At 42.7% G+C, this 26,481-nt stretch overlaps 1 protein-coding gene across 2 annotated transcripts in view; it reads right to left on the bottom strand.

Moving 5' to 3' along the window:
- Positions 1-10: 10 nt before the first annotated feature.
- Positions 11-26,481, bottom strand: part of actr2a (actin related protein 2a) — a 31,117-nt gene continuing 4,646 nt past the window's right edge. Inside the window, exons 2-9 of one of the 2 annotated variants that reach the window (XM_050043804.1) lie at positions 24,328-24,438; positions 22,679-22,894; positions 22,465-22,537; positions 21,547-21,683; positions 20,227-20,376; positions 19,971-20,116; positions 18,742-18,874; positions 11-2,785 (exon numbers count right to left, since the gene is read on the bottom strand). In XM_050043804.1, coding sequence (XP_049899761.1) covers positions 2,753-2,785; positions 18,742-18,874; positions 19,971-20,116; positions 20,227-20,376; positions 21,547-21,683; positions 22,465-22,537; positions 22,679-22,894; positions 24,328-24,438 — 999 coding nt within the window. In that variant the 3' untranslated portion in view covers positions 11-2,752. Of the gene's footprint in view, positions 2,786-10,894; positions 18,002-18,741; positions 18,875-19,970; positions 20,117-20,226; positions 20,377-21,546; positions 21,684-22,464; positions 22,538-22,678; positions 22,895-24,327; positions 24,439-26,481 lie in introns of those variants that run through there. The other variant, XM_050043803.1, reaches the window with a different exon arrangement.

Raw genomic sequence — 26,481 nt, 5'->3', positions numbered from 1 at the left:
GACAGACAACCATTCACACTCACATTCACACCTACGGACAATTTAGAGTCACCAATTAACCTGCATGTCTTTGGACTGTGGGAGGAGGCTGGAGCACCCACCCAGGGGTTCGAACCAGGGACCTGCTTACTGTACTGTGACAAAGCTAACCACTGCACCACCGTGCCACATACTTTATTGATCCTTGCAGTAAATTACTTTACTTTAGCTACATTCACATCAAACACAAACAAGAGACATTTAAACATACGGCAAGAAACAAAAAATATAAAAATGAATACATCTTAAGATTTTATTAAAACATGTTTTTATTTCACAGTAAAGAGCCATCAATCAATAATTTAAGGAGTGTCTCTCATTATAAAGAATTTGTTTCAGGCTTAATTCTTTAACCTCCATTTAAGACTTTGTGCTGATTTCACAGAAACATGTGAGTCTTTGTTGAGAGGCCTGAGCACGGAGTGGTTGTGACTCTCCCGAAGCTAAAACTAGTGAATAAGCTGCCGCGGTTCTGTTCACACAGACTGAAAGGAACCAAAACCTCAGTCGTCATCACGACTCAGAAGAACAAACTTCAGCAACTGGAACACTAAACTATTTGCTGTCCTCGTCATGTGGGTGCTTCGCTGTTTTCTTTGTTGTTTAGTGTCTCGTCTGATCATGTCAGAGTTTTAATAGCCTGTAATTCTTCTGTGCGTGGAGACAAACTAAACAGTCCGACCGTTTGCTGTGAGGAAGCAGCGTCCACAGTTTGGCCCATGTAGCGTCAGTTTATGTCTTAAAGCTGCTGAACATTTCCCAAACATAACCACAAGTTTTTACTTTGATTTCCTTTCTCTGAGGCGTCCACTGGTCTCAGCTCAGTTTTATGAAAATCAGCTTGCAGAGACTTGAAACTTGCTTTGGATCGTTGATCTTTATCTTAGCTGGATAAACTTTATTTATCTAATTTTTGCTTTGTCATCAAGTTGTTCTGCTGCATGCAGGGACCTTTTTGGTGGTGCATTCAGAGTTGCCAGGAAATCGTGGCGCGAAGGGAAACATGACGTAAACATGGCTCTCACTGTTGTTTCTTACCAACTCAGTCTCGTGAATAAATGTTGGTATTGTATGTTTCTGCAAACCATGGATTATTATGAAGCGGATATGTGGAGCTTTACATTTCTTTATGTTTCTGCAAAGCTGTGGTTAACATGTGGTTAGGTTTAGGCACAAAAGCACTTAGTTACAGTGGGAAAAGATCATGTTTTGGCTTATAGTACCCGGTTTTCGTGGCACTATCCCGACTGAAAACGCAGTGATGTTTCTGTGAGAAACATGCACTCTTCGTGGCACTATCTTCGCTGGAAAAGCAGCAAGCAGTGGCATGTTTTGGAGCTAAAAAGCAGCTTGAAACACGGCAATGACTCACTAAAAAACAAAAGGTTTTGCTGTTTGTTGGTCTTGAACAGCGATCCATGGCTTGGCAGGCGTCTCGCCCAGGTGTCACACCATCCACCTCCTGATGGAAAAGTCAGTTATCCTTGGTTTGCAGAAATGTATGATGCAGACATGTTCTTCTGGACCGATACATAATTTCATCCAACTCTCCAACCCTGTCTCCTAGAGATTACGTTCGTATGTTAGTTACTAAACTGCTTTCATTATGATGTTGTTGTGGCAGCTCAGTCGCTGCCTGGATTATGTTCAGAGACATTTCTTTTTAGGTGACAAAACACTACATTCATGCACCGTGTAGGCTTCAAAGGGCGGTGTTTGGGGAGGATGGCGGGCGTACAAATTGCAGGACTGTGACTCCAGAACTTCAGGTTCACATCCAGACTCCTGTCTTAGATTTAGGCAGCAAAAGACTTTGGCTAAGGTTAGGCAAAGATCGTGATTTTGGTAGTATTTTAGTAAAGAAAAAAAAAACCCTAATAACAAAGACTCATGTATTTGGTTTAGGCAACAAATGCAGTGATAACTAGGGATGCAGGATAATATCTGCACGTCATCAGCTGATATCGGCTTTAGAATGAACTCATCAGAATCAGCCAACATGCTTTTTCTTATTTTGCACAATGAATGAATATTACAGACAATAAAAAGTATATTAGTGGGTAGAGCAGGCGCCCCATTTTCTGAAACTTTGCAAACATTGCTAGCTGTAATGTAAGGTATATGTGGTTTGGAGAAAAAAAATGGGCTGTCACGTCAGTATGGTTCTTAAAACACACAAAGAAATAGTCTCTGCTCACAACTGCATCAACTGGGATTAACTATCTGCAGCAAGTTTCAAATCTTTATTTTATTTTCATAGAAACTCACTTTTTCATATAAATTTCAGGTTTAAATATTAAAATAAATGAACGGTAATGATTTGGAAAATGGTTGGCAGCGATGTAAAACAAACAGGAAGTTTGTGTTAAACGTCTGCAGCGTACAAAATCACCAGTGCGCTACATAAACGCATCTTTAATTTAAAAAAGAGACTTGAGGCTGAAGCGAGCAGCAATCAGGAGCAGTGAAGGCCTCTTTTTTACAGCCGTCGTCCTGTCTGTCTGTCTGTCTGTCTGTCTCATCTCTCTCTTCCGTTTCCTGTCAATCAAGCTTCATGATACTGCCGCCATCTGTCGTAGAGAAGATTCCCACGTTTACTTTTCTATCTGTGGCGAGGAAAGTGAACCAAAAGCAGTCAGTCTGTCGGGCGCAGCGTCTCCGGCCTGCGCTCACTTCAGCTATTAAAGGAAAGTGCCTGAAGCCTCCTCTTCATTTATGTCCTGATGTATATTTCAGAGAATAATAACTGTGTAAAAAAAAAAGAGAGAGAGCAAAGGTTGTGTTCATTGGTTTGTCTTTTTTATATAATTCACATTTTTACCTATGTAAAAACAGAATATATATATATGTATATGTATCAAGTGTATGATGTACATTTTCAGTTCTATTTTTTTATTGTTTCTAATATGATGGATGTAAATCTCTTCGACAGAAAAGAGACAATGAGACGTGTATAAATACAAATACATCATCTGGAAACTGAAGAAGCAGCCTGCTGTGTGTGTGTGTGTGTGTGTGTTTCTGAGACAATCATGCAATAATCTTTAACACAAAAGTCCTCAAAAATGTTCTTTGTATTCGGGAAAATATCGGCACATCGTCGGTATCGGTAGATATTAGCTTTAAAATTAAATATCAGAATCAGTCAACATGCTTTTTCTTATCTCCCACAGTGAATGAATATTACATACATTTAAAAGTATTGTATTTCATGTCTCCATCTGCTGGTCGGCCGTCACGATAAGAGTATGCTGCATAATATGATGTTAATTCCACTACAGAAGAGACTTGATGATGACTAAAATTAGACGGGAAAGTGGATATATCGATATTGTTATCAGTCGAATGAGTTGTTAAATAACGGCATATCAGATATCGGCAAAAAATCTAATATCGTGCATCCTTACTTTGTATTCTTGAGTCCATATTTTTAGGGTTTGACAGGCACCTTACCAAACTTTGGGATTGTACAATATTTTGCAACATTTTGTAATTTTCGGGGTTGTTACACCTGATTTGACGTTTTGCTGTAAAGATGATTTAGGGACACTATGATGTTTAAATTTAGGGATTTGAAGGCAATATAACAAACTTTGGGATTGGGATAATTCCACAGTTTGTTAAAGTGTTTACTTTAACAAACTGTGGAATTCAAATAAAAAAAGTTTATGATAAAGGGGCATTACAACAAACTTTGGGACTATAAAAAATTGACATTAATTAATTTTAGCGAACATGTCAGATCTGGGAACTTGTTATGTTATGTTGTGTGGAGCAGGTGGACCCAAATGCAAGAGACAGCAGACCACAGGAGTTCAAAAGGTCACTCTTATTCCAGGGAAACAGCAACTAAACATCACGCGACCAACTCAAGGCTCCAACAAAGACTGAACTGAACACCAGGACTTAAATACAAACTAGTCTGATGAGGTGATGAAGTGCAGGTGGAGGAGCTCAGGTGAGGGGAATAAGGTGATGAGGCAGAAGAACAGGCAGGGAGCTGACTGGCTGGGAAAAACTCAGGAGCAGGGAAGGACCAATGAGGCTGACGCAGGGCAGGTCTGCAGATGGATAAATGAGGGGAAAGCGCTGATTGGGGGAGTAAGAACAGGTGAGTGAAACTAATCAGGACGGGGAAACACACAAAGACGGGAAATAAAACCAGACATGACACATGAGGAGTGAATCTACGACATGAAACAGGAAACAGCTTAAACATGAATGAATAGAAACAGAAAACCAGACAAAGTGGGAATAAGACAACAAACAAAACCTCTGGATCAGAGACCAGGCAGAGTTCACTGAATGAAACACTCATTTGAAATCACATGAAACACACATAAAGAAGAATTTCAGGGTTTTAGCATTCTAACAAACTGAAGGGTCATAAAAAACAACTGTGAGGCTCAGTAACACGTTTAGCCACTATCACTACACCAGACTTCATTTCCCCGATGTTGCAACACGCTTCACTGATTGATTACCCCAAACCAAATGTACAGTGTGATGATCAAACAATTAATAGCTTTGTTTCCATCCAAAAGTGATTCGAATCACTGGGAAATGCGCATTAAAAGAAATACGAATCCTGTGTGTTTCCATTAAATGTATAGACTTTGGTGAAAACTATGAACTTGCGCAAGTTTTTTTCAAGAATTTTTGCATTTTATCTTCACTGAAAGAAACAAAAAAATGATGACTGTGTGATTTGTACACTGTTGCACCAAAATGCTTCGTTTATAATGAAGCGTTGTGACACATTTTATCTTTATCAAAAGTCGCAGCTCCTGCAATTTGGATGTTGTTCTTGGCCACATTGTGTGATTTCAATAATATTTCATTAAGTTCCTGTTCATACGACAACAACTTCAACTGAAAACAGTAAACTTTAGTTGCGTTTATGGCCACTGATCGTTTACACGACAGCGGCGTTTTGGGTGCCTGAAAACGCAACGTTTTGAAAACAGGTGCCAGAGTGCAATTTTTTGGAAACAGCAGCGTCTCCATTGTCATGTAAACTTGCAATATGCAGTTCCTCTGAAAACGGAGACTTTTTGGACATGTTCATTACAGTTCCAGTCACTAGGCATGCGCGAGAAAGTCGACCATCACAACAACGGCGGACTCCGGAGCTCTGCTTGTGCTGCTCACCCTGTTGCATTTATCAACAACATAGTGTAGATGTACTGTAGCAACTCAACCTCGTCGTCCGTCCAGACAAACATTCATGCGGTTGCCATTTTGTTTGTTTATACATCACTGCTCTGTAGAAGGACGCGATTTGCACAGGCGCGTTGTTTCATTACAAAGTCACACCGCCACCTACTGGCCTGCATGTATACGACAGCGTTTTTGGTCAGTATTGCAGATCCGTGTGCAAAATTGTTAACAAAATGTTAAACATGGAACTTTTTTCAAAACGAAAATGAGAAACGATTCAGTTTTCAGCGGATTGTTTTCGTGTAGGCATGGCCTTAGCTGTGCAGCTGTAGTCTATTTTTTTTTTTTTTTTTTTGTGGTGGAACAGTGGGCGTTGTGGTCATTTGGTTTGCGGTACAATGCCAACAGTTGTTTTTGGGTGAATTATTCCTTTAGCACTTCTCTCATGAGGATCAAATCAACACTCTGCACGTCTTGTCACTCAAACTTATAAACAACTCAACAACTGCAGACTTCAGTCAGAGACCCGGTCATTGTCAACAAGCTGCTGATTTTATATTCACGTAACACCAACACACGTTTCTCTCAGAGCCCCTGGCTGGATAATAAAGATGATGATGATGACGATGAAGGCTGCAGCCGGGGGGCTCCAGTGTGTACCGTTTACTGAGTGCTGGGACACGAATCAGGATGTTATTGTGCTCGTATAACAACAGAGAGAGAAAGAGGCTGCATCCTGTGACAGCCAGAGGGAGAGGCCATTTCCCACAATGCCTGTGGACAAACGGAGGTCCTATATGTCTGTGTGTGTGTGTGTGTGTGTGTGTGTATGTGTGTGTGTGTGTCGGGTGGGGAAAACAGCTCTGTGTTTGTTTATGAGGTAAATATCTGGTTGCCCAGGGTCACAAACACAGTGAGCTGGTGCCAAAACAACAGCTGGTTGTTACGCTGAAACATCTGAGCGTCTTCAGTGATCTCAATTAAAGGTCTTTACATTAATAACTGATAATCAATAACTTTATAACTGACACGACTGAAACTAACAAAACAACTGACACGGCCAGTAGAACTTTACTTTAAAGCTGCAGTGAGAGTTTTTGACCACGAGGAGAAAGAATCCAAAACAAACAGCTAAATCATTTTAATGAGATTGTTTTGACTAATCAGCGGTCCATTTTTAAAATGCGATGCATCGTTAGAGGTCAGACTAACCAACACATTATACAATCAGCTCCACCTCCACCAGCTGTGATATTAAAATACTGCTCATGTGTGAATATATCAGTAATAATCTTTCAATAATATGACGCATATGATGATAATCATAATACTTAAAGGTTCAGTGTGTTAGATTTTTGGGGTTCTCATCCCAACATGGCAAATACCACTGCTTTGTCAGTGCACATAAACGTCAAAATCTGACGCACTGGGTGGCCTCCTGCGTCTGTTTTGACGCTCATGTGTCAACTTACGCCTGTTGCATGCATTGTCCATCCATTTTCGACTGCTTATCTGAAGCCGGGTCGCGGGGCAGCAGGCCGAGCAAAGCACCCCAGACGTCCCTCTCCCCAGCAACACTTTCCAGCTCCTCCTGGAGGACCCCAAGGCGTCCCCAGACCAGATGAGATATATAATCCCTCCAGTGTGTTCTGGGTCTGCCCCGGGGCCTCCTACCAGTTGCCCAGAACACCTCTAACAGGAGGCGCCCAGGAGGATCCTGATCAGATGTTGAACCACCTCAACTGATGCCTTTTGACATGAAGGAGCAGCGGCTCTACTCCGAGCTCCCTCCAGATGTCTGACTCCTCCCCCTATCTCTAAGGCTGAGCCCAGACACCCCACGAAGGAAACTCATTTCACCTGCTTGTATCTGCGATCTCATTCTTTCAGTCACTACCCAGAGCTCATGACCATAGGTGAAGGTTGGGACATAAATGGACCAGAAAATCGAAAGCTTTGCCTTCTGGCTCAGCTCAGTCTTCACCAGGACAGTCCAGTGCAGCGCCTGCATCACTGCAGACGCCACGTCAAACTGCTGATCCATCTCACGCTCCATTCTACCCTCATTTAAGAACAAGACCCAGAGATACTTGAACTCCCCCGCTTGGGGCAGTAACACTCTCCGAACCCAGAGGAGTCGCTGACTCTCATCCCGACCGCCTCACACTCGGCTGTAAACCCTCTGCGGTGCATGTTGAGGTCACGGTGTGATGAAGCCAACAGAACCACATCATCTGAAGGAAATGAAAATGAAAACACAGCAATTTTCAGGTGATTCTACACTAAAGAAAACATATTATATTATATTCCATTTCTGCTGATATATCCTCCTGAATCGTACACACTGGAGCTTTAAGTGAAAGTTTGAATGCAGGACTTTCCTCTTTAACACGGTCTCTCTACACTGCGGTATCACTACCTTTACTTGCATAAAAGATCTGAGGATGTCTTCCACATCTGCCAACTGAACTGTCAGCAGCCGAGTTGCCTTGTGGGTAATGTAGGCGTCAGGAAGAGGAATGCATGGATTCATTTTTTTTTTTTAAACTCTCCATCATGAGTGCGACAGGGCCATAGAGGAACGATGCTATTTTTTCCCTTGACTTTAGAAACAGCAGTTGACAAAATAATCTCATCACAATCTTATCTGATGAATTTACTGATGAAGATCACGTGATGTGACTGAGAGCTCCGAAGCAGCTACTGAATGGACCTTGTGGTGCGTCATGAGATTAGTATCAGTCTTCTCATCTCGTTCTTGGAAAAAGGACATGAGCCTGTTTAGTGAAATCTTCTTAGATGATGTTATATTGAAGGTAAAAGACACTTATTGATCATCAAACAGCAGAATCAGTTCTTTGATCAACACAAGTGAGTTTCAAATGACAATCTGTTCTATAAGATGTTGAGAGATGTGTCAGCGAGATGGACAGTGAGGTCAGGTCAGAGCTCGTGTTCATTTAGAGCTGCAGAGAACAGGACAAACACACACACACACACACACACACTGGTGGCTGTGTTTGAGGGCAGGATGGGATGGGAGGGGTGGTGTGCTGGCGGGGTTGGTGGTCTATCGCAGTCACATTTGTTTCAGATTTCATCCGCGTAAACAAAGCGAGGCAGGCAGACTCACTGGGGCCTCAGTAAATCAGGCCCAGACGAGCGACCCGACCCGCCGGATTCCTCACACACACACACACACACACACACACACACACTGAGCACACACACACACACTGAGCACACACAGGGTCTCTGTATCTTTGCAGGGGGGATTTTGCAGCCGTGTTTATGGCCACTGAGTTGTTGTTATTATTGTTTATCTCGAGTTTCTCAACAACAACAACACTGATATTGCTGCTTCTTTTTTCTTCCAATAAGCTGAATCATAAACACACAAAGACTTGGAGTTTAGTTTGGACACTAGATGTGTGTGTGTGTGTGTGTGTTGGTGTGAGGTCCAGCACTGACCTGTATTGACAGAAATACTACTCAGGGGCCGGTTGCATAAAGCACCTTAAGTGAAGATTTTAATTTGAGTTAAGGGTTCCTTTAAGTAAAATCAGTTGCACGAAACATCCTTAAGTCTTCTCCTGAGGGTTTCCTTAAGTCCTCTTATCTTGGTCTAATACTTGAGGAACTGCTTAAAGTTTGTTAAACCCAGTTTATGGTGATAAATGAGGAACATGAAGGCGTCCTGAGAAGAGCGCTCTTCTTTTCACTTCGCCTCTTTGCATCAAAATAGGATTCGTGTTCAAAGTTTTCCATCAGTAGTGGACTTGTTGGACTCTGCGATCACAACCTCCCTCTTTCATTCCTTCAACCAGCTTCTTGAAAAGATCAGTGCTGTGATATTTGCACATGTTTAAACCCTGCTGATATGCAAGTCTTTCATAATGTTTAAAAGTAGGTGTGTTTCTCCTCCTGACCAGAGATGTGTTTCTTTTGGCTGTGTATCTCTACACCAGCCCTGCAAACTGCTGGTTAATTGTTTGTGGACAACGCACAGGGCTGACCGAATACAGGCGAGACGCTGTGTGTCACAAACTGCGGTAAAAACGCCAGGTAAGATGCATATTCTGAATGCACAGTATACATGTCCAAATAATGCTATTAAAAAAGGAATAATACCAGCACATCCTGGTGTGTTCATTGAAAAAGGCCTAACTCAGGATATCTAAGCTGAATATGCTGTTTACATGACCGGCATCAAATTCAGAGTAATCGTGGAATCATTGCACACGCTCCTCACATGTGATTGTTCTGCAAGGTACCCCAACAATCATATGGTGAAGTTTGCAGAAGACACGACTGTGGTTGGACTGATCTCAAACGACGAGTCTGTGTACAGGCAGGAGGTGAGAGAACCTGTGGAGAACCTGTGGAGAACCTGTGGACTGGTGCAAACAATCTCTGCATCACTGTGGAGAAGATTAAAGAGATGGTTGTGGACTTTAGGAAGAGAGGCCCAACTTGAAATACCTGGTCCTGCACATCTCCAGCGACCTCACGTGAGCCACCAGCACAGCCGGCATCATAAGGACGGCCCACCAACGCCTGTGCTTTTTGAGGAGGCTGAAGCGGGCCAGCCTCAGCCCTGCCGTCCTGACATCCTCCATCACAGTTTGGTGCGGGAACTGCTCTGCGGCTGACAGGAAGGCGCTGCAACAAGTGCTTAAATCTGCTAAAAAAAAAACAGCAGCAGCCTCCTTCACTGGAGGACGTTTACATCAGCAGGTGCAGACACAGAGCGTCGTGTATCATGAAGGACTCCACCCACCCAGCACACACACTGTCCACCTCCCTCCCGTCAGGCAGAAGGCTGTGGACACCTCTCTGCCCTTCCATGTGCCTACATGGAAAGCCTGAGGCAGGGAGAGCAGCAGCCAGGACAGCCCGGGAACAGAACAGAGCAGCATCACTGACTGTTCTTTAATATGTTTTAACGACAATAAACTGAACCTTGAACCTTGAACGTCGTCCTGCTGAAGAGGTAAATCACAATTATATAGTTTCATTTTTTAATAAAGTCTCAGTAATGTCCTCAAACAGCTGCTCACTGTAGTTTTTAATCAAACCAACAGGAGGAAATAGTGCACTTGTTGGGGACGATTTTCAGTGGCGGATTAATCCACATTTGGTCTTCAAGTGCATGTTGATGGCAGCAGGACGGTGTGTGTGGGACTGAGTCAAATTAAACTACAGTGTGTGTGTGTTCATGGTGATGAAGGAACATGTCAGTGCAGCAGTGTGTCTCACTGATGTGTTTTAACAACGGAGGAAGAAGAAAAAATATTTTCTGACAAAAAGAAAAATACAGAATATGGTGAAGGTTTCCTCCTGAACACGTGCAGGCGATGTGATGGCACCAAGGTGAGCTGGAGCTGCTCTGAAGTTTGAATCCCGTTACCATGGAGACCACAGTGTGTGGGAATTCCTCAGTTAGCGCCCAGGAAACTGTCCCACATCAAAAGCAGCAGCTCGGTTGTGCAACAGTGACCCTCTAAAGCAGCAGGTTTCATCCCATAATGAGACACAGACTCTGTCCGTCCTTTGTCGGCTCCAGAGATCCTTACAACCGCACATAAAGAGACCGACTGCTTCTTTCTAAATCTTCCCTTTAATCCCATCTCGGAGAGGACGGTGTCATCGCTATTTAAGACAACAGACATGAAGACACTGCAACACCAGGCGTCTATAAATCACTCTGCTTTATTTAAATCGGCGGCTGGCAGTTATGCTATAAACAAAACATAAAAAGGACGACCAAAAATAATATCCAGCAAGAATAACTGTACTTGGCACTTGATGACCGTGTTTGTCAAGAGGAAATTATACATTTTATATTTATATATGTGAGCGAAGTGCCTCCAATATACACGTAAGAACCCAGGCGGAAAACCACAAATACCAGCTTTTACATGGTCTCCATTTCCTGACACCAGATTCTTATTAATATTACAAATAATATTTCAGTAAACCCACACAAATTATGTTCTCCTCAAATTCATCTTCAGTACAGCCGAGGCCGAGAAGGAGACGGAGGTGTGGTCGTGAGGAAGAAGACAACTGGAAGATTTATAATCAGAGGAATGTTCATTCAAATGGAAAAGGTTCTCTATATATCCTGGCAGAGCGCAGTCAGTGTTATAGATGCACAAACATCCCAGAATGATCTGATTGGCTGAAGAGCATATGTTCACTAACTAGCAACAGGCTAGCCTGAACACTGAAGTCCAGCTGCACTGATGAGCTAACAGTTAGCATTGTACAGCAGGAAGCTAATGTTCATAGCTTTCTTGTCTTTTGTTATTTTCTGTGTTACTTGGCTTTGTTTTGCTCCGCCCACTGAGACTTCTCTCAACCAATGAGATCGTTTATGGTTACAGGAATATATGCGTCATCAGCTGACACTGACTGACTTCATCCACACCTCCTTTCCTTCTCGACCAACACATGGAATAATTTCCTTTCAGACATTTCCATCTTCAAACAGGATGTTTCGTTCTGCCACTAACATCTGACCCAGGACCAGCCAATCAAGTTGTTCATCACACTTTAGTTTGATAGTGATGACTGAACCCAGATCAGCTGCTGAGGCCACAAAGCTTCACTGTGACTACAGCGAACACAGGGAATGATACAGGTCAACAAACAGCTGTACAATCAGACGTATAACAGTCGGTCAGAGAACAGCCTGGTCTCTGAAACAAAAAGCACAGCAATGATCAAAAACATAAAGAGAAGAGAAATGTTATAAAAGAAGAAGCTGAGCTGGAAGCATGGTGCATTTTGGCACAAGAGAAAAGGACGAGCTATGATTCAGGACTGTCATATTCTGTATCACAGTCCTGCATCTCCCACTGAGCGGCTCATTAAACTTGTTATGAAAAGAATGAATACAAACTTTCTTCTTCGTGACCCGTAAAATGGGAAAAATCTGTGTTACACAAGTGTTAAGTAACAAAACACATGAATTCGTTTGACCAAGAAAGGCCTCTTCCACAGAATCAAAAGTGCAGCAAGATTTCTTTTTGAAAGATTTCTGTTTTGAAAAACATTTGGAGAGGAATGTGTCGAGCTGTTATTAACGATCAATCTTCCTGATTGTTTTCTCAAATAATTGTTTGGTCTGTAAATTGTCACAGCGTTAAACTTTCAGTGTCGTCTTTAAATATCTCGTTTAAAACCCAAAGACGTTCAGTTTACTAAGACACAGAGGAGAAAATGTTCACAAATAAGAAGCTTGTACAAAAGAATGTTAGGATTTTTTTTGTTGGGATGTCACAGAGTGATATCAAAGATTGGTATCAGGTCGATCAAGATATTTCTTAACTGATGATTCAGCTAAATCGAGCTTGTTTAACTCCTTTGTTTTACATTCACTGCCACACAGGTGTTTTTACTCACAAAGCTTTCATGCACAGCAACGAAACGAGTGCAGCTGTCAACTCTCACTGTCCGTCTCTCCTCCACTCCGCTGAGCGCCACACCACTCGCCATAAACGACAGCATTATTTATTGAAGCCATGAGCACTTGTTTCCTTTCAGCTCAGTGTGTGTGTGTGTCTCTTGTGTTTTGCTGTCATCTATGGCGCATGGTGTTTCACAGCAGGCGGGGTAGAGACAGTCCACACTCACTGTGCCACTGCAGGTGCAACAAAAGCTCAGCGAGCAAACAGCCAATGGGGGTAATCATGGGCGGAATAAGAGATAATGGGGCCCTGGGCACAGACATGCAGACGGCCCCACCAACTCTGATACTGGAGAGCGAGACACACTCAGTACGTTAACATCCACAGTGAAGTGGAGCTATAGTTGCAGCTCAGCGAGGACATTTAACTGGCCTACTGTCCTTGTCCCAGTATACAAGCACGGGAGGGGAATCCATTTATTGAGCCAAGTATGTCCTTTTTCTGATTGACCTATTACATCACAGACCAAACAATCAAGCGGCGCCACTTTTTTGAACATTTCCATGTTTTCCTCTCATCCATATATCAGCTGACACAACATGAACTGTGTCTCCTCGTCCATCCAATTTCTCCATGTTGTTACCGGCTTCTTCTTCTCTTACACATTCAATGCTACTGGATTTCTGGGTCAAAGCCCGGGGTGGAAACTGTGGAGCATGCTCAGAGCACCTCGGCCAGTTTGGGTCTGACTGACTGTATACATGCAGGAGTCACATGATCTGGGTGTGGTAGTTGAACTAACATGTTTACATGTGTCTGGTTTTAGTCGAACTAACACAATAAATCAGTTTTCTCTAATGTCGTATGAACGTACTGACAGACTTTTTGGTTATTTGGCGTCTGTGGTTTTGTGTCTATTTGTTGTTACTTTGCCTCTTTTTGAAGTTGTCGCAAGTCTGTGTCTCTTTGCAGCTGTTTTGCATCTCCTTGTAGTTGTTTTGTGTCTCTTTGTGGTCATTTTGCATCTCTTCCTGGTTGGTATGTGTCTCTTCAAGTGAACTCTTGCCTGGGCCTGTGCCCGGTTGGCCCATTCAGTAATCTATCCATCAAAGTAATATATTAATCTAATCTGCACAAAAGAAGCAGACAGTTGGTTCAGGTAACTCAGGCAGAGGCTGCACAGCAACAAACACTGGAGAATACTCTCTATAAAGGACAGGGGACAAAGACACCTGACTGGGACATCTCTAATTTTTGGCTTAGAACATGACAGTCAATACTGACAACAGCTGCCGGTTAATTTCTGTCAGTTACTGATCAGCTAATCTCTGCAGCTCTTTAAATCACTGAGTCCTAAAGGCCTTTCACATGCTCACGCATGGGTCACAAATAACGTGTCAAAATGAGCACGAGAGGAAGTGATGTCATGTTCACATCACAGCTTGTTGGCTGCAAATTGTGTGAAACAGTGCTGCGTTTCAATAGTAGTTCAACATGCCCTCATTGACTCCCTGCTGCCATCGAAAGTGTCGTTCCAACTGTCTGGAAAAACTGAAGTGAACCTGGTGAGGTCGACCCTCGGAGGGCTGAGGGAGCAAGTGAACAGCGATGGTCACTCCAGAGGTCTTTATCACCCATAATGCATTGCAATTATGCAGCTGATGCAAGAAAATACATCCATGGTTAGGAGGCAGTAATGTACGTAAAAATCTGGTTGCGCCACAGAAGAGGAAGATGAATAACTCTGGAAATAAATAAAATAATAAATAAAAATAAAATTAAATAAATTCATTATTCAACATGCTTTTCAGTTTCAGATTTACTAACAGGTCTGTATGTATAAGTACACATACAGGTGTACAGATTCACTCGACTATCAGCAGATAGTTTCTCAAGAAAATCTCTGACAGCTTGATATTTAACTGAAAATATATCATAATTAATTGCACTTAATAATTAATTTGATTGTTGTACTGCTGTGTATTTTTTTTTATTTCAACATTATCTGTAGACGCATGGAAACTTTGCCGTTTTACAAGATGTCACACACCAGTAACAATATTTTAAATCATGATGCAGATCATAAAATGAAATGTCTTAATCAGAAACTGATGCAGCTAATTAAGTGCCTGCTAATATTGCAATAATTATTGCAGAGGACACCTTTACTTCACAAAAAGGAGCGTGCGGGTCTATCTGATGATTTGTAAAGAAGAAAAGCAGTACAGCACTAATCCTGCAACTGGTGGTCGATCCTTTATAGCTGGGTGGAGAGTGAATGAGGGAAGGTGTGTTCCAATTAAATCCCCTGCCTGTTTTCCCTTCGCTCTCCAAGTGGCCTCTGTGGGACGTAAGCTGTTACTAAATACCAAAGGGCTGAAGGGAAGTGAATGAGGGCAAGTGGAACTACTACTAAACACAGCATAGATCTCTGCTCACTGCTGCCGCTTGTGGCTGGAAGTTAAATTACAGCTTGGAGACTGTCATAGGAGAGACCTTTCTCTGTCAGGGTAAATTTTTTGTTACTTTCAAACACACTTAACATCATTTTCCCACCTCACAGGTTACTATAAAGATTGTTTAACATCCAGTGAGTTCATACTTTTAATATAACTTCCTGTAAAAACTGTTAAGAGCTGCTCAGTGACGGAAACGTCTGAACTTCATGTATCGATGCAGGACGTTGATGCGCAGAATGACAGTCCTGCATCAAGACTAAGGAATGACTTTAAGCTTTGTAATCATGACGGAATGGAAACCGTTCTCTCTGCGATGGTTGATTTGTTGGTGGTGAACACATACAGAGAGAAATCAAAACTCTTCTCACCACCACAACGCAAACCTTCCAACACTGTGATTCAGGAAGAGGGCGGGAAAACTAAAATACTTCAAGTTTCATTGAGACGTTTCCCACACGTTCATCTCACATCTTCATATTCAAGTGGTGTGGAAGATACAAAGCAACACACGTCCCAACAAAGAGAACACGCAGAGATGGACAAATGAGGTGCCGGGTTAAAAATGGCCACCTGCCCTGCACCAACAGTGACTCACTCCCAAACTTTAAACAGGAAATGGGGGGGGGGGGGTTATTGGATGATCAGTTTGTTAAAAGACACAGTATGTAATGATCTATTTGTTCACACAGCTAATCTCTGTAATGCTCCACACTGTGAGCATTATTTTTAATGCCGGCATCTGTTTTCACAGATTAGGTGGCACATTTTTCACATGGCGAGGGTCTCGTTTTGGAAAGGAACTCAAATGCACCACTAATAATAATAATGATAATCATCATCATCATCATCCTCGTCTTCAAGTTGGAAACAACCAAGAGCTCTTTCTGGCCTTGCATGAGGGGCACATGACCTGAAATACCTGCAGCGGAGTTGCTCTAAAAAAAAAAAAAAAAAAAAAAAGAAGGAATATCTGCACTTGATCAAAGTGAACAGTCTGAGCATGAACAGTCTGACTTTTTTATGCCATGGTTAATGATTTAATCTTTAAAGGAACAGTTTGACATTTTGAGAAATACCCTTATTTGCTTTTTTTGGCCAGGAGTTAGACGACCGCTCTCATGTCTGTGCCGTTACCATAAAGCCAAGGTTAGCCAACATGTTCTCATCCCAACTCCTCAAATATGGACGTCTTCTCGGTGACTTTCACGTCTACATACGCTGCACTGGGTATCCTCCTGCGTCTGATGTTAACGTTCTGGCACACCTGTCATGTTACTCTTGTTACGTGCGTTGTTTCTTTTAAAACACACTTTTATTTCTGCAGAAAATGTTCAGCTTCTGCTCATTAGACACATACTTGTCTTCTTGTCTACTTCCTTGTGCAACAAATGCACGTGGTTAGGTTTGATAAACATCATGATTTGGCTCAACATTGATACAGGAAGTGACCATCGGGCACCTGGGTGAAAGTCCAGGTTTTCATTGACCCATCCACCATCTCTCCCACACGGCCTACAGGGACTTTTCAGCTTCTTCTATTACATTGTTATCAGTGCCGTTTCAAACTGATGCTGTCTGGCAGCATAATAAAATGCACTGCTCAGGGGTGTATCATAGCAACGCTGTCACCAGATGACATCCGGTGCCACTATAAACTGACTCTGCCTGGAGGTGCATCATACCGCTGTGAAGGGTGCCTTTTTGCGCTGGTTTCTGGCACCAATATCACTGACAAAGCGGTGGTATTTGACGACATTGGAATGAGAACAGGCTCGGTTAGCTTAGCTTAGCATAAAGATTGGAAACTCTGTCTGAAGGTAACAAAATCTGCCTACCAGCTCCTCCAGAGGTCACTGACTAGGATGTTATCTCTCAATTATTTAATCTGTTTATACCACAGTTACACAAACAAGATATTGTTAATGCACTAACTACTGAAATCATTTTAAGTTTCCTTCATAGATTAAATAATAAACCGTAGAAACAGATAGAGAGGGTGAGCAGCCTGTATGTAGCCTGAGAGGAGACACTCAGGGCATAAAAAATCCAGATATCAATAAATCTGGATGTAACACGTGAAGGTGACTCAGGTGAGCTTATCAATACTTTTATCAAATCCTCTCTCGTCTCATCTGCTTTGTGCTGGCTGGCCTGTTCGACAAACTTTAGAGATTACGTCCTTGCTTTATGTGACGCTAAAAATCCAGTGAGTCATCCGGCCACCTCCAGGTCTCAGAAACCTGCAGCTCGAACATGATGCTGTAAGTAATTTTGTCACATTGGACAGAGCCAGGTGAGCCCTTTCCCCCTGCGTCCAGTCTTTATGCTAGGCTAAGCTAACAGTGTCCTGGCTCCAGGTTTATGTTACACACACTGATGTGAGTGGCTTCATTCTTGTTATCTCTTCCCAAAAAAAGCAAACATTTCCTAAAATGTTGGACTATTCCTTTAAACAGAGAACTTTATGGCGCTACCTTGTGCATCTCAAAACATAATTTATCGGGGGGTTTTTGTGTTGTGGGCAAATATTCATGACCTCTGTAAACTCTCTGCCCTCGCCATGAGACTTCTTACCCCAGATCCTCCATGCCTCGTTCCCTTCCTCCCTCCTTGCTTTTTAAAAATGAGTGTGAACGGAGGACAGTGTGACCATCCAGACACATCAAGGTAAGCGCCGCATGGGTATCAGCTGAGAGGGTAGATGGAGGGGGCGGCAGGTAGGTTGGGGAGTGGGAAGTGTTTCTGTTTGTTTGTGTTTTATCTGACGGTGACTCCGAGCTTCTCCAGCACTCGCATCCCTTTCTCCTGGTACTCCTCCCGCGTCATCCAGAAGTTGTCCTTGTCCTTCATGATGTCAGCCAGCACGGCGCCGCCCAGGAACACCATGTGTTTACGCCGAGGGGGGTCCTCTATCCTGATCTTGAATTTCTGCCGGTCGAGATGAGGCGGAAAAGAAGAGCAGAGAGTGTCAACAGAGAAAAGGAGGAGATAATAATGGGCTGAAACCCCCGCCGCCCTGTGAGGTCCCTAAAATAGACTGAAGATTGTCTTTTAATTACAGGTTGGAGGATTTCCCTGAGCGGCTGCAGGAGCAGCAGAGCGCACTTCCTCTAGAGGAACAATGAGATGCTATATTTTCACCTCGTCATTGTGGGACCACGACACAGAGAGACGAGGTGTCCAAGGCATTAACAAGACTGTGGCTTTAGTGACCTCTTGTGGCAAATATGAGAACTGCACATGAAAACCTTGGAAGAAGCAGTGATACATGCTGTCACTGCTCTTCTCTAACTGATCAACCTGGTCGAGTCAACACTAAAATCCAAAATGAGCTAAAAATCATAGCTGGAAACACACAATGCTCCACTCTCTCTGACTGTATTTACAACCGTACATAAGCGACATTTCACGACTTTAACCTGGAAAATCTTTACCCGCCATTCTCTCCTCCAGAAACACATTTTAAAAACACATCATCACAATATGATGTATCACATAACTACGAGTTTATTTGGTTCGGAGGCACCACACCTAACACAGCCGTCTGCCACTGATCTGTTGGGGACATTTTGTAACCGTCATTTTAACAAATAATGTGATCGGTGACGACTTCCCTCGAGGCCTCATGTTTTTGTTTTTTGGGGGGGTTTTCAGACACCTGTACTCACCGATAGCTTGTCTACGTCTCCCTTCAGCACTCGCTCCAGGTACAGCTGCTTCAGTTCGCGCTCCAGGCGGGACGGCAGGCCGGGATACATGGTGGAGCCTCCAGACAGGACGATGTGTTTGTAGAACTCAGACCTGATCAGACAAACACAATCATGTACTGATTATTAAAATTTACTTTTTATTACGTTGCTCCAGCCTGGCTGGCTGGCAGAAGTCTGAAACGTGCAATATATAATTTTCTGTTGGCAGGTGTCTCAATCAAAAAATAACAAAAGAGGGAGTGATGCCGTCATTGCAGTTTCTCCCGGTTAAAATTACCTCAGTGTTCATTGTTCAGGAGGTTTTTACTGGGAGCTGAATTATCTGCAGATCCTCTTATCCTCTTCCCTTCCTAAACTAATGGCCCTGTTTATTTAAACTCGTAAAAACACTGAATACAGCAGTTTCATGCTGCGTGTTGGTGTTTCTCCGTCGCTGCTTGACTTGTCAGGAAGGGGCTGCTAGCTTTAAGGAAGTTTTTACCAGGAGCCGAATCATCCACAGAGGCCTCCTCCTCTCTAACTAAACAGACCCAGTGATTTCAACTGGTAAAAACACTGACTGAAGCAGTTTCATGTTAAAAACCAGTGTTTCTCCTTCACTGTTTGGCACAGCAGAGGCTAGATCTAAAATGTGTCATAAAAATGTGGCTTAAAAAGTTGATTCATGACAGGTTCTGACAGACAAGCACGACCCTGACACATGCATAAAGGGGGATATAACATCACTACAGGAGACGTTGACCAACACAGACCGTGTCCTTGATTAAAATGACTGATTTCTCTGGATTTGAATGTTGTTGGTAACATTTGGAATAACATAGGTACATAACTCAGCAAAATATCTAACACTGGACTTTTGTTTTTAGAAGTTTTAATTCGAAAAAGTTACATATCATGTCTTTAATTAATGTTTCATGACCATCAACACTCGAGTACCGAGTAACCGAGTCATCAATGACAATCAACGCAAACACTGGACTGTTGGAAATATTTGGAGTTTAAAGATATTATATAAACAATTCAAACTCAATCATATCTCAAAAGTTCAGTATTTCTACTCCAATGTCAGAATTTGTGTCTCATTTAGTGACAAAACGTTGCTCGACATTGTCGTAAGTTTGTGCATTCTGTTAAACAGAAATCTGTCAGACGATCATGTGACTCTCCATCGTCCCCTGCCAGCTCACCTGGTGTCGATATCTGCGGCCTGGATGGTGTTGAAGAGCAGCTCGGCCACACCCACCCCCTCCACGTTGATGAGGTGAGGTTGAAACAGAGCCTCGGGGGCTTCGAACCTTTCACCTCCCACCTTGATCACCCTGCCGTCTGGGAGCTGAGGACACACGACAACATCTCTATGTTCAGAAAGGTAACAACATCTTACAACTGTTAAAGAGTCTCTAACTGTGACGTCATTATCAGTGAAGACACAGTGTCACTGACCGTGTACGACTCAACCAGCACTGTTGTCTCCAGCGCCAGCTTCTGCTCCTGCTCGATGTTATAACCCACGTAGCAAAGCTTCTCCTTCATCATCCTCACCGTCTCAAAGTCTGCTGAGTGGTTGAAGGCGTAGCCTCGCAGCAGCAGCAGCTGGTGGACGGACGGAGTTCATGGTTATCATTTTTATGTTACAAAAATACATAACTTTTACATTTTATGAAGAATAAGCAGCTGTGTAAAACAAACAGTTTCCCAGAGATGAGAAACAAAGATGGTGGAGATCAAGAGATCAAGTTTGACATGACGTTAATTATTCTTACATTTAATTCTGGAGCAGTTTTCTTAAATACTGAATAGTGATTTGCTAACAGGGATCTGTCTTTCAGTAACAGATTCCCTCCCATGTCGGATCAGATCACCCTGCGGACAAGAGGTTTGGTCCATTTTATTGATTCATAATTACATCAAACGGCACCACCTTGTGCCGAAAGATGTTTCTGTTCGTTTACTCACACAGTGTGCAATGTCATAAACATCTCTGGACAACATTTATTTGATGTGTTTCTCTGACCTATACTGCAGCCAGCCACCAGGGGGCAACAAGATATTTCAGCTTCACTTTTGGGGAGCCGTGACGTCGTCCATCTCTATATACAGTCTGCGTTTGAGTACCACTGGTTTACAGTGACATTTAAGGCCTTGACATTAAGCACTGTAACTTCAGACATTGTAAGACTTTATCATCACTCGGTGACACTCTGTACCAACGGTCATTCTGTTTAGAAAAACTTGTGCATTACTTTAACTGGTAAAAAGATTATTTTATGTCAAATGATTCATGTCAGGTAGTGTGTTACTGTTACAGCTACAAGCATGTGGACACCCAGGTATTAAACCCATATGTAACTGTTGAACATTCAGTCATTCATTTTCCGTAACTGCTTATCCTGGTACTGGGTCGTGGGTGGAACTGGAGCCTATCCCAGCTGACACTGGGCGAGAGGTTCACCCTGGACAGGTCACCAGACTATCACAGGGCTGACACATAGAGACAGACAACCAGTCACACTCACATTCACACCTACGGACAATTTAGAGTCACCAATTAACCTGCATGTCTTTGGACTGTGGGAGGAAGCTGGAGCACCTGGAGGAAACCCACGCTGACACGGGGAGAACATGCAAACTCCACACAGAAAGGCTCCAGTCAAACAAGGAACCCTCTGTAAGGCGACAGTGCCAATCACTGCACCGCCGTGCTGCCCATTACATATCCAATATTATGTTGAACAGGCCATCACTGTGTGCTGCCGGCGGTACCTTGATGAGGTAGCGTGTGATGTCCCTCCCTGCGATGTCAAGGCGTCGGGTCAGGTGGGGCAGCGAGAAGCCCTCATACACTGGACAGATGTGGGTGACGCCGTCGCCAGAGTCGACCACCACTCCAGTCAATAGCCCTAAAACAGGAAATTAAAAAGATGTGTTCCATCCCAGTACTCGTGTACGGTAGGCACATACACTGGTGGGTATGTCTATCCATAATCTACTGCTGTGGAGGGGTCAGCAACAAAACATATTTTAACCACCTAAAAAAAGCCCCAAAATATTCAGAATATTTGGACTGCTTTACCTTTCCATCTCACAGTGATTGCTGACATGAAATTAAGCCGTTAAACCGCTGTGTTCAGAGCCAGACTCCATTGAGAAAAACGGTGATTTAACATTGGTGAACACAGGAGCTGCTGGTCTGCTGCTGCCTCGATCAGTGAGTTAGTTTGTGTTATTGTGTGACTTTGGCGTCAAACGGTTTAGTTTGGATTCACCAGAGTCACACAATAACACAAACTAACAGACTGATCGACGCAGCAGTCGACCAGCAGCTCCTGTGTTCAGCGAGCTAAGACTACTGTTTTTGTCAGTGGAGTCTGGCTTTGACGAGAGCATAGATGAGGAACTGAAGTTGCTGAGGGTTTCCCTGTCGGATCAGGCTGCCGGACATAAAGGTAAAGCAGTGAAAATACTTGATATTGATTTTTTTGTTGCTGACCCCTCCACAGCAGTAAATTGCTTAGCTTCCGTGTCAGACTCCTGCCTGCTCCTCCAAACTGGGAGTGTGCTGACTGACATCTACTGTGTGAGATACACCAACTACAGATAAGTACTTCATACAACCTCACATCAAACAGTCCAAAAAATCCCTTAAAGTCGTGATCGTGAGTGTTACAGAGACAAACGAACCTTGAGCGTAGAGCGTGAGGACAGCCTGGATGGCGATATAAACTCCGGTGAACTGGTACGTTTCAAACATCACCTGGTGAGAGAAAAACAGAAAATATCAGTTAACTACGAAAGCACAACACAGATTTACAGTTTTGTGATTTTGTCACATGTTAAGCATGCACAGTTATAAAATATATTAGGATGACTGTCGGGTGATTCTGCCACAGCCCACCTCTATAATCTTTTCTCTGTTCTTGGTGGGATTCATGGGCGGCTCGGTCAGAAGGATCTTGCAGTCGCGCGAGTTGATGTTGAGTTTCTCAGGGCCGAAGGTGTAGTCCCACAGGTGCTTCATGTCGTCCCAGTTCCTGACGATGCCGTTCTCCATGGGGTAGTTCACCTCCAACATGGAGCGCAGCTCGCTGGCCTCGTCCCCCACCATCAGGTCCTGCGGGAGGTCAGAGGTCAACAGATCAGCAGACTAAGAGACGTGCTTTGGACCAGCGGTTGTTGGCTCTTAACCTGCTGCTTTTATTCACTATTGTTGGCCAGTGTTTCTGTTTCAGAGGCTCGTAGCCGCAAGGTTTTCATTTCAGTAGCTGATTTATCAAATTGTGTCCCTCCTGTCTGACTGAAGTGATGTAAATCATTGAAAATAGCTGCTGCAGTTTGGTTAAAATCTAAACTTACATTAGCATTTGCTAAAATAACCAGAAAAAAAAACACTTTGAAGACGGCTAAGCTGTTACTAACAGTTTACAGGTGATTTGCTGGGCTCTTTGTAGACATGTGATATGCCAGCGTCCTTTGGCACATCTGGCACTCGACTTTTTGGGGGTCATCTTTGCAATTTTTGAACCTATTCCAGACGCTTGACTTTTCCAACATCATGTTAGTAAATCTGTGAGCCCGTGGTCAAACTGTTGCAGTTTTAGTATTGAAGGACTGCTGCTGACTGAGGTGAGATGAGAGTGAGTCGGTGTCACAAACTATCACTAATTTTAAATGTCCCTGTCTGAGCTTTCAAATACTGTTTTGATTACCATGGCACTGATTGAAGCTTTGAAGCATTTAAGACAACCCTACAAAACGTCCTGCTCTACATTACAGGATCACGTATGTCACTGGTTTCCAACTCAACCCACACTAGGGGTCGCTACAGCTTCAGAGGGGTCATGAAGCCTTCTTGACTTTAAAGGATGTAAAAAACTTTTTCTGAAAAATAATAAACAGTACGAAATGTCTCATTCATTTCAGTGCGGAAAACTAAATAAAATCATTATTTTTAATGTTTAGATTATTATTCAAGATTTAAACTTGAGGGCTCAGTGAAAACCTGAAAACAAACTGTCTTCACAGAGCCCTCTCTCTCTCTTCTAAACAGTCCTGCATTTAAAGAGTACGCACTTAAAACAAACAAAGACCTAACAGAACAATAACCAAGTGTCAGGAAGAAGCAAAAACTCAACATGTCAAAAAAGAAAGACTATTAGGTATTTCTGATTGTTATAAAATAAATAAATAACACACACAGTACAGACAGAGAATTCAACAGAGAAGAGTTCCTAAAAAATCTCAGGAAAAACTCAACTCTGAGGTATTTACAGGAAATGATGTTCTAAAATTCATTCAAACTTCCTGCAGTTATTGTGTTTACTACTTGGGTCCTGTCCTGTTATTGTTGTGCATGTAATATGAAATATCCCAAAAAGTACACCACTAAGTCAGCAGGGTCATCAGTTTACTCAATGATAGAGAAGGGGTTCCTTAATAAAAAAAGGCTGGAAACCTAACTTGTGTTATCGAAGGCCTAACTTTGTTCTGTTTTCCACCAGCCGTCCTCAGAAGAAGAACTCGTAGTTACGAGGATCTCAGTGTTACCTTGATTTCAATGTTGCCAACTTTAGCTGTGGAGCGGATGATTGGCCGGCCAACCAGCGCTGGGAAAATGTGCTCGGGGAAGTTGGAGCCTGCATATCCGCACTTGACAAACTAAAAGAAGAAAAGAAACAAAATCACGTTATCATTTAAGATAGCAAAGCAATAGCACATGTTGTTCTGTGTTCTCTGTCTGTAACCTACATTGCTGCCTGTCTCGGCCAGGACACTCTTGAAAAGAGATTTTTAATTTCAAGAGGTTATATGATCATTAGAGCAGTTCAGATACCGACACAAGAACCAGAAATACTGCTGATAGTGCCTAAAACACTGGAACGGGTATCAGATCGGTGCATAGATTCACATAGTCCCCGATACCTGACCAAGCGTTGGTGGCTTAGTGGTAGAGCAGGCGCCCCATGTACAAGGCTGTTGCCGCAGCGGCCCGGGTTCGACTCCAGCCTGTGGCCCTTTGCTGCATGTCACTCCCTCTCTCTCTCCCCCCTTCACGCTCTTCTGTCCTATTGATTAAAGGCTTAAAAATGCCTAATTATTTTCATTGTCGACTAATCTGTCAATTATTTCTTCGATTAGTCGACTAATCATTTTATAGAAAAATGTGTTAAAATGTTGAAAAATGTCGGTCTGTCTCTCCCAAACCCCAAAATGATGTCATCTAATGTCTTGTTCCATACTCACGCCAAAGGGTTTTAGTTCACCGTCACGGGAGAGTGTGTAAAGCTGCCAATATCTGAACGTAAGAAGCTGCAATAAGAGTATTTTGGGTACTTTTATAGTACTTTTCTATGAAAAATGACTCGATTAGTCGACTACTAAAATAGTCACCGATTATTTTAATAGTCGATTAGTCATAGATTAGTCAACCAATCGTTGCAGCCCTAGTTTAGAAATAGAAGGGTTGTCAATGTTGACACCAGCAGTCTCATTAAACCATGCCATACAACAACAATGGCAATCATATCACATTCATACAGAGTTAGGACAATATATAGCTAGGAAAATTGTGTCAGAACATCTCTAATGATCATATCTACAGAGAATAAAGAACTGAGGCTGAAACTAGAGTTTTATCTATAAATGCTAATGCTCATTAACAAACCATTTAAGGCTTGTGAGTAATCTAAGTACATTGTTCAGATGGTTTATGGATTGATTCATCTGTGCATGGCTCCGTCTTTTCCCTCACAAACCAAACCCAGCCTGCCAAACAACACACTTCCTGCAGTGTTTCTTCTTTTTCTCCAATTGCTAAAAGTTCATTGTTAATAAAATGTAAAAATCAGATCTAGTCTTCTGACCCTCTCCGTCAACAAGCCTTGATAAAACACATAATAAACACTTTCATTCATGACTGTTCCTTATGCGAGAATGCTTTTGTTGTGTAGCACATGCAGGAAGTGAAGTGGTATCACCAACAGCTTTACAGCTCAGCGTCGGCTTTCCACAGTAAAACAGCTGAGCTGAGCAGGAAACTGCATTTTATGTGCTCATGTCTGGTTAGTGTCTGATCTGCTTAGTAAGTTCAGCACAGTGCAAATATCCAACACATCAAATCTGTGCGTCTCTAACCTCAGCAATAATAAATGAGATGACATGATGAATCTTCGCCCAGTTCACAATGTTTTTATTTCAGAAAATGGATCAGATGTGTCATGATTGGCATTAACCTCTTGCACACGCCTAAAATGACATACCCAAATTAAAATGACTGTAGCCTCTGAAGCGCTCTGACTACATGCATGCATGAGGTCTTGCCAGAAAGAAAACTCCCTGAAGTTTCTTGTGAAAGTGTCAGAAACACTCTAGGTGATACAGAGACAGAGTAATGGGCCTCTGAAATCAGTAAAAAAATGAAGATTTTGCCTAAAATAAAATAAAAAATGTGTTTCAGGATGAATAACTGTCTGTGGCTTCGTCTGAGCAGGTAAATGACACCGTGGGGCTGTAGGCACACTATCAATGAACACGTGTTTCAAATTTGAAGAAGACTGCTCAAAGTATGACCATTCTACAGTGTTTTTACCATGAAAAGATCCAGGCGGAGCTCCAAATGACAAGAGCGCTAACTCTGCTTCAAAACAGTACTATCAGTGATCAAACAACACTCAGCCAGCTTCAAACATTGTACATCCCCCC

This window comes from Epinephelus moara, chromosome 5 (genome assembly GCF_006386435.1).
Source record: "Epinephelus moara isolate mb chromosome 5, YSFRI_EMoa_1.0, whole genome shotgun sequence".
In the NCBI taxonomy this organism is placed as follows: Eukaryota; Metazoa; Chordata; class Actinopteri; order Perciformes; family Serranidae; genus Epinephelus; species Epinephelus moara.
Note: the sequence above shows the minus strand (reverse complement) of the source record. Positions and strands in the feature narration are given on the sequence as shown.